Source organism: Myotis brandtii, unplaced genomic scaffold (genome assembly GCF_000412655.1).
Source record: "Myotis brandtii unplaced genomic scaffold, ASM41265v1 scaffold421, whole genome shotgun sequence".
Lineage (NCBI taxonomy): Eukaryota > Metazoa > Chordata > Mammalia > Chiroptera > Vespertilionidae > Myotis > Myotis brandtii.
In genome coordinates this window covers 1,776,688-1,784,945 of record NW_005366140.1, presented here as the reverse complement: position 1 = coordinate 1,784,945, position 8,258 = coordinate 1,776,688, and the positions used below count along the sequence as shown (strand labels likewise).

The 8,258-nt window shown below is 52.6% G+C and overlaps 2 protein-coding genes across 8 annotated transcripts in view; both read left to right on the top strand.

Annotated features, from left to right (window-relative positions):
• The window catches only part of KXD1 (KxDL motif containing 1), an 11,345-nt gene extending 4,565 nt beyond the window's left edge, over positions 1–6,780 (top strand). For 2 of the 3 annotated variants that reach the window (XM_014545767.1, XM_005873841.2), the window contains exons 2-5: positions 2,497–2,618; positions 4,291–4,443; positions 5,085–5,131; positions 5,856–6,780. In XM_014545767.1, coding sequence (XP_014401253.1) covers positions 2,518–2,618; positions 4,291–4,443; positions 5,085–5,131; positions 5,856–6,085 — 531 coding nt within the window. In that variant the 5' untranslated portion in view covers positions 2,497–2,517 and the 3' untranslated portion in view covers positions 6,086–6,780. Of the gene's footprint in view, positions 1–2,455; positions 2,619–4,290; positions 4,444–5,084; positions 5,132–5,855 lie in introns of all 3 variants that reach the window. The other variant, XM_014545766.1, reaches the window with a different exon arrangement.
• UBA52 (ubiquitin A-52 residue ribosomal protein fusion product 1) overlaps positions 1–8,258 on the top strand; it is a 20,908-nt gene that overhangs the window by 9,701 nt on the left and 2,949 nt on the right. Inside the window, exon 2 of one of the 5 annotated variants that reach the window (XM_014545768.1) lies at positions 6,349–6,355. The gene's annotated coding sequence lies outside the window, so the exon portion shown is untranslated. Of the gene's footprint in view, positions 1–4,078; positions 4,085–6,348; positions 6,356–7,980; positions 8,115–8,258 lie in introns of those variants that run through there. The other 4 variants (XM_014545771.1, XM_005873839.2, XM_014545769.1 and 1 more) reach the window with 4 other exon arrangements.

The window sequence follows — 8,258 nt, the reverse complement described above, 5'->3', positions numbered from 1 at the left end:
GGGCGCGGCCCCCGGGCTGTCGCGGGGTGGGGAGTGCCACTGGACACTTCTGGGCACCTCTCCTGTACACAGGCCTCAGTTTCCCTGTATGTTCAGTGGATCCGGGTCCGGGGTGCAAGAGCTGGGGCCGCCTGTGTTCAGACTGGGCAGTGTCACCCAGAATCGGGCATTGCTCTGCTTGGGCCTGTTTCCCGCTTTGCAGGGGTGGGGCGTGAGGGTATATGCGGGTCCCGCCCCCACTCCGGGGTTTTGCTGAGCTTGGGTGGCCAAATTATTTTGTTAAATGACCTGGGTGGAATCATGGCGCCTCGACTCCTCGCCATTTGACCTTGGGCGACGGAGCCCACCAATGTGAGCTTTAGTTGCCCTCGGAGAGGAATGATAGTGTCTGTCTTGTAGGGGTAATTGGGGATTAAATTTACTCATATTCTTGGAAGCACCGGGGAGGCCCTCCTCAAAACCCTAATTCCCACGTCCGTCCTAGGACTTCTTTACACTCCCCTTGGAGAAACAGCCTGCTCTATAGTTCAACTTTTTATCACTGTTGGAACCGTCACAGAGTGGAGTCTAAAAAGATGTAACTAAAAGGGATCAGCACTGTGAGATTCTGATTTTTTTTTTTTACCATTTTCTGGATGAAAAAACTGATTGAGGTGAGGTGACTGTGGCGAGGTCACACAACTTCCCTCTCTGCGTGTTTCCCTCAAATATATTTGGAGCAGGGCCCAGATACCTTTTTGGGTCATTTCCACCCTTTTTCGATCCAGACTGTTAGTCAAGGAAGCCTTCCTGAGAGAGGCAACTGGGAGTGGAGGGATGTGCCTTGAATCCCTCACATCTGGAAGCCAGATACAGGAAAGAGCCCTACTTTGAAGCAGAACCATTTCCTGCAGGTCCAAATCCTGTCTGCCAGACTTTAGCTATGGGTCCCCACACACACACACACATGGCTCTGACCTTTGAGCCTAAGTATCCTGTTTATACATGAACATGCTTTTCTTGAAATGTAGAGACTGGATGCCTGTACCTGGCACATGGTGGGAGCTCAATAAACAGTGATACTGGCAGAGGGGTAGGGTTTCACCAGGTGTGGCAGCTTATTTCCAGAGGCAGGTGGGAGCTGCAACCTGCGAGCCAGATTCAAGGCACAAATCCTCTTGGCCTCCATGATGTTTATTTGCTAACATTTGTAAGTTCGACGATTTCACAGAAGAAAAAAAATCTTCCATTTTTTTCCTGGAAAAAATCAGAAGTCCGTTAAGGAAGCAACTGCTTTAAGAAGCTGCTGTGCTGTCATGGGTAGAGACTGAACACCTCTGCAGATTCATGCCTTTGTAGATCCTGTGTACTATGGGCATTTGAGTTGTGACTCAGGTTTATTGTCTGTGATAATGGCCCAGTGGCTTAGTCTCTGAGCTTCAGTTTTCTCGCATATTAATATGGTAACAGTTCCCATGTATAAAGTTGTACCTTGTTTAGCTTAAAGTTGGTGCTCAGTAGAGGGTGGAGTAAGTGGAATCTGAAAGCCCTTTCTGATCTGTGTGTAAATCTTTGCCAATGGCAAGTGGGCCTTTCTATTAGCCATTAAATGTGTGGGCCCAGAACCAAGCTATGTCACAATTCTGGGATTTTCCTGAAGCCCCCCACCAGGAGGGTCAGTGCTAAAGCTGTGGCCTTTCCTGCCCTGGCCTGATCCAGAAAGCCTCCACCCACTGGAATGGTTATATGTGCCAGGGAAGCTGAGAACCACAGAGCCATCTGGGTTGCTGGGGCCCACAGCCTGGCTGCAAGGGCCTAAAATTCTTGGCTTTAATTTGGTGTTAAAAGTCTAGCGTCAGAGCAGAGTTTGGAAGGTCTTATTTGCCTCTGCCAAATGAAGTTCTGGTGATCCCTTGATGTGAGCCAGGTTCTGGGCTGGGCTCTGAAGACAGCAAACAAGCAAGAGACACAGGCCTTGACTCTCTTGGAGCTGGTATTGCTGTGGGATGACAGGCAAACAGGTCAACTAAGATAATTTCAGACAGAAATGAGCCAGTGAAACAAAACAAGGTGATGAGAGTGACCAGAGTAGGGGTAGTCATCAAGACTTCCGGGAGAGAAGACCCTGGAGGTGGTGGTGATCTGAGGGGGCAGCCAAGCATGTTCTAGCAGTGGGGACAGCAGGTGCAAAGGCCCTGAAGTGGGACTGGGCAAAGGCGGGGGAGGGGGTTGGTGGGAGGAGGCAGGCAGATCAGTGCAGGTGGAAGGTGCTGGTGGCCTTGGGCACATTGAGAGTGGGTGTGAAGGAGAGATGGGATTCTGATGTATTTAGGTGCAAGTTATAAATATAACCTCCTGGAGTTCTCAAAAACCCTGCATTCCCAAGATGTCAACACTGAGGCTCAGGTGGCAAGACTGACTCACTTTAGCAGCCTGTGGGGTTCCCAGCCCCTTCTCTTTGTCCCATCTTCCCCAGTGCCTGATGCAGACCGAAGACTTTCTTCCTGCCTGTTTCAGGCAGTGGAGGAGGAGGAAGAGATGGATCCCCCGGCCTCGGCCTCGAGGGTCTTCTGCAGCCGCATCCTGAGCATGGTGAATGTGGATGATGTCAACGCCATCATCCTGGCCCAGAAGAACATGTGAGTGGTGGCCAAGGGCCCTGGGCCCAGGTGTGGGAAGGAATCCATTTTGCTGGCCAGCATTCTTGCCCTGCCCACCCCTACCCAGGCCCCACACTGGTGGTAAAATGAAGGAAATGAGCAAAGCTGCTGGCTGACTCCAAAGTAAATTTTTTCATGGCCTGAGGTGAGGCCGTGGCACAGGAAACAGGGCTTTAGGATGGTTTTGCAGCTGTGGATGGCTTGGCAAAGACCGCAGCAGCTCCTGTCCCACAGCTAGGGTAAAAAGTTGGGAGGATAGGACGGGGGGTATAAGGTAGCTGGTGGGCTGACTTCCTGTTGGGAGCCTGGTGTCTCAGGGCCCAGACTGTCTGCAGAGCACCTGGGGTCTCTTGGAGGGGCCATAAATGCCCTTTTTCTCTCCCTGGGCTTGGCACTATGGCTACTGCAGCCCCATTCTGATTTGGCCTGATCTTTGGGGAGGAAGGGCTAACACAATCTTGAGGTTTCATTTTTGTATCTTTTTTTTTTTTTTTAATCCTCACCCGAGAATATTTTTTCCATTGATTTTTAGAGAGAGTGAAAGGGAGGGAGGAGGGGGGGGAGAGAGAGAGACATATCCATTAGTTGCCTCCCACGTGGGCCCCAACTGGGGATGGGGCTCGAACCTGCAATCTAGGTACATGCTCTTGACTGGGAATTGAACCTGAGACCCTTCACTCCATGGGCCGACACTCTAATCACTGAGCAAAACTGGCCAGAGCATTTTTGTGCCTTTAGGCTGAAGGTTCTCCCCTCCATTTGACACAGTATGAACCTGATACTCTTCTCGCTCTGTGACAAGGTTGCTGGGTATCAGCAATACTCCTCTTTCTCCTAGCTCTTTTTTTAAAAATATGTTTTTATTGATTTCAGACAGGGAGAGGGAGAGAGATAGAAACATCAATGATCTGCCCTGGCCAGTTTGGTTCAGTGGATAGAGTGTCGACCTGCGGACTGAAGGGTCCCAGGTTCGATTCCAGTCAAGGGCATGTACCTTGGTTGCGGGCACATCCCCAGTGGGGGGTGTGCAGGAGGCAGCTGATTGATGTTTCTCTCTCATCGATGTTTCTGGCTCTCTATCCCTCTCCCTTGCTCTCTGTAAAAAATCAATAAAATATATTTTTTTTAAAAAAGAAACATCAATGATGAGAGAGAATCATTGATCAGATGCCTTCTGCATATCCCCCAGTGGGGATCGAGCCCCCGGCATGTGCCCCAACTGGGAATCGAACCGTGACCTCCTAGTCCATAGGTCAATGCTCAACCACTGAGCCATGCTGGCCGGGCTCTCCTAGTTCTTTATGTCAGATTCAGACCTGGCCCTGGAGAATTACTATCGTGAGGGGAGACAAAACCAGACACAAACCTTCCTGGCACCATGGTATCAGGGTTAGGCCGGAGAAACTATCTGAGGTTAAGGGAGTCAGAGGAGTCTGAGAGGGAGAGTGAAAGCTACATGAGAAAAGCACACGTGAGTAGGGTTTTGAAGTTTGAATAGTAGTCTGCCATGTGGCTCAATCAAGTAGAGCCCTGTAGGACAAGGACAAGGGAATGGCACATGCAAAGGTCATGGAACAGGAAAAGGGCTTAGCATACTCAGTTGGCAGAGCCCTGGAGACTGACCAGAAGCATTGGTGGCCTCTGCTACCAGGCTGGACCGCTTTGAGAAAACCAACGAGATGCTGGTGAACTTCAACAACCTGTCAAACGCCCGCCTGCAGCAGATGAGCGAGCGCTTCCTGCACCACACGAGGACCCTGACGGAGATGAAGCGGGACCTGGACAGCATCTTCCGCAGGATCAGGTACGTACGTACGTGGCCCCGCTGGCCTCTGCCTCCCTCCCCCCCCGCCCAGGCCCGGTCCTCCCCTCCTCAACAGGGCCCTCCACCTAACAGAGTAACACATCAAGGGCAGATCCAACTCGCTTGTTTTTCAAGGCTTCATCTTGCACTTAGCACCCAAGATTTGAACTCTGGCATAAAAATCACAAAGTTTCTGAATTTGAATTTTATTTATCTTTTGAAAAAATGCAACATAGCACCAGACACATGATGCAAAAAAGGCAGGCAAAGAGCAAACAGTGAAAAGCCGGCCTCCTGCCCCCCTATCCCTCTACCCAGATTTTCTCTCAAGAGACATATCAGATTGCTGGGTTTTAGGGTATGGGGAGCCAGCATTTCTCACCTCCACTGATCTGCTCATTGGGCTTCAGCCTGGCCCTAACACAGACACCCTCACCGAGGGTGCCCACTCCGAGGGTGGGAGTTTTGCAGGGCTGAGTGCCTGGGCCTCTCTCCAGTCCAGGAGCACAGTGTGACAAGCAATGAGGGGGAAGTTCCCACCACCCACTCACCCAGAGCTGACAGCAAGGGTTGCTAGCCTGCATGTGGCCCAGCCTATCTGCTCAAGGGGTTCAGCCTATGTGCCTTCTCTTACCCTGCAGGACGCTGAAAGGGAAGCTGGCCAGGCAGTACCCAGAGGCCTTCAGCCGTAAGTGTCACCCAGGGCTCCTGTGCCCCATGTCTGGTCTCTGCAACCCTTGGATGCCACCTTCTTGAGCCCAGGGCTGGCTTTTGGAAAGTCACCTCAGGGGCTGGTGGGTAATGGGTCCAAAGAGTCCTGGAACAGGGTCCCCTCTCTGGGGGGAGGTGGCAGGGACAAGAACAATAGCAATCCTTGCCCCAGTGAGTGCTACATACCCTTACAAATAGGCTGTTACCCATAACCAGCTGTGAGGTGGGGGCCGTATCCCCATTTCACATGGCAAAACTGAGGCCCAGAGGGGCACCTGCTTGTCAGAGGAAACACAGTGTTCCCTACACTGAGCCTCAGTTTAACCCAGGTGCTGAATGGGCCAACAGCTCCCACCCCACAGACAACCAGAGGTAGAGGCAGTGCCATTGCCATCAGCCCCAATTTGTCCAGGAGGGAGCTAAGGCAAGGGCAGGTGAGGGGCCCGACTCAGGTGACACAGTTGAGGGCAGAGCCAGGCTCAGGCTTGACCCCAGGACCCATATCAGCCTGATCCAGAGAACCTGAGTCCTTACCTCACTTTGGAGGCCTCTCACCTGCCTGGGCCTCAGTTCCCTCTTTTGTAAAATGGATGAAGTCATGCCCCATGGCAGGGTGGGTGGGGGTTGCTGTCATGGGGTCACAGGTCCAGTTAATCCCTCATCATGGTGACTAAGCCAACTCCTGGGCCACCTTCCCCCAGACGTCCCAGAGGCATCCCTCCTGGAGGACGACGATGAAGACCCCATCCCGCCCAGCACCACGACCACCATTGCCACCTCGGAACAGAGCACAGGTTCCTGTGACACGAGCCCAGATACCATCTCACCCTCCCTCAGCCCTGGATTCGAGGACCTGTCCCAAATCCAGCCCAACTCCCCTGCCATCAATGACCACAGCCAGATGGATGATAAGCAGATGCCGGGCCAGTAGCTCTGTTCCCAGGCACTCCAAGGGGTCTCTCCAGGTGTCTGAGGTGGCAGCAGATAACCCTGCCTGGAAATGGTCAGCTTTGCCACCCTATTCTGTCACCCAGGGCACCCTGGGGGATAAGGCTCCCTCCCAGCATGGGGGAATCTGTCATTCTCACTCCTTCACTGAGGCTATTTTTCTCCTGCAGGCCCTCTGCCAGGCCAGGGGTTGAGCAGCCAGCTGGAGTTGTTGGGCTGGGCACAAGGAATCTTTTCCAGAGCCAGGCCTGAGGTCTGCTCTGAACAACATTTAAAGGTTCCCAAAGACAAAAGCCAGATGTCCCCTGTCTCAGCACCCCAGTCAGGACCTCCTTGAGGTGGACAAACACTATCATGTCTCAGTTCACTCCCATACCTACTAATTCTGGTCTCCCTGTCCCTTCCTCCAAGGAAAGTATTAAATACTTTCTCCAATCAGTATCTCAAGGAGGTTTCTGAAACAGGTGTAGAAAGCTCAAGACCATCCACTCAGCCCCAAGTGTGATAAAAGCCCACATTTGTCTGACCAAAGGTGTGAGCCCTGAGGGCCCTGCAGATCTCTCCCAGGGCCTCCGTGAAGCCAAGCCACCTTGGAAAACAGAATTTAACAGAATATTTTTGTACCCGATGTTTACAGATGCTGTTGGGAAGTTATCAATAAAAAGACTAAAAAGAGAAGGGTGTACCCAGCAGTGGCTTTCTTCCATCCTTGTGTCCATCAGCTCAGAAGGGGGACAAGTGCTGGAAGTGGGACAGGATGGGGTGCAGACATAATAACCCAGGTTCCTATAGCCATTGCTCCAACGCTGTTCTTTACCTCCGCAATTTTCAGCCTTTTTCATCTCATGGCACACATAAACTAATACTAAAATTCTGTGGCACAACATAAAGTATATTTTTGCTGTTATGAGAAAAAATGTTTTAAAAATTCTTGCGGCACACGGGTTGAAAATCACTACCTTACCTCCTTGAATAACTCCTCCAGATTTCAGTTGCTGGGTAGGCTCCTTGGGGAACTGAGATGGTCCCCTTCCCCATTAGAAACTCAGAGTCCTTGAATCTTTGAAGCACTTGCTTTAGCCTGATCCATAGGGGCACTGGGATGAGTTCAAAGAAATGAAGAGGTACGCTGCCAAACCCACCAGTAACTTCTAGGTCCTCACCTCTTTCATACGCCGGCCACTTTTTAGCCATCCGGGAGTCTGCGAGGTCTCACCCCATATTCTTTTTAAATATAATGTTTTTAAATTGAGTTTAGAGAGACAGGGAGAGAAACAACCATGTGAGAGAGAAACGTTGATTTGTTGCTTCTTATATACGGGATGGAACCCACAACCTGGGCATTGCCCTGACCAGAAATCCAACCAGCGCACAGCAAGTCGCTCAACCAACTGAGCCACATCGGCCAGGACCCCACCCCATTTTCTTGAGCCGATGCAGCAATCCTACCTGTTTTCCCTGCTCCCCAGGCGCGCCGCCCTCAAATCCATCAGCGCACAGCCGCCAGAAAGTTTTAGAATAACTGGCTCCGGGTGTTAGGTACCTACGTGGCTCCCAAGGGTCCCAGGCCTCCTCCTACCTTTCCTGCTACACCCCCGCTTCCTATGCCCGCAGACCCTCTGCTTAATGCCTCGATTTAGCACAAAAGTCTACTCCACCCAATAAGTACTCGAGTTCCCGCAACGTCGGGTCTTCAGCCGACCTGAAACAGCGGGTAGAAACACCTGGTAGTGTGGCCGACTTCCCAGGTGACCCGGGGCGGAAGTGCACACCCGGAAGCAGGTGAGCGACACTCCCGGCTTCGTTCTCCAGCGCACTACTCGGCGGCGGGGCGGGGCAGGACGCGCGGCGCGAATTGTGACGCACGCGTGCAGCGTACTCAGTGCGCAGGCGCTCTCGGCGGCGATTCGACGGTTTCCGGTTCCGCCGTCCTCTTTCTCGTCAACGAGGCGGCGGAGCAGGTTGGTGGTAGTGTTCGTGCGGGTTCGCGTCGGATCGGGGTCGAGCGGGAGGTACGGGGCCGAGGCAGCGGAGGGGGCGGCCCGAATCCGTTCGTGCGGGTCAGGCTCCGCGGGTCGGCTAAGTAGCGCGTATTGGGCCAGTGTTTTGGGCCCCAGGAGGCGAACGGGCCTTTGGGAGAATGGCTTGCCCGCGCC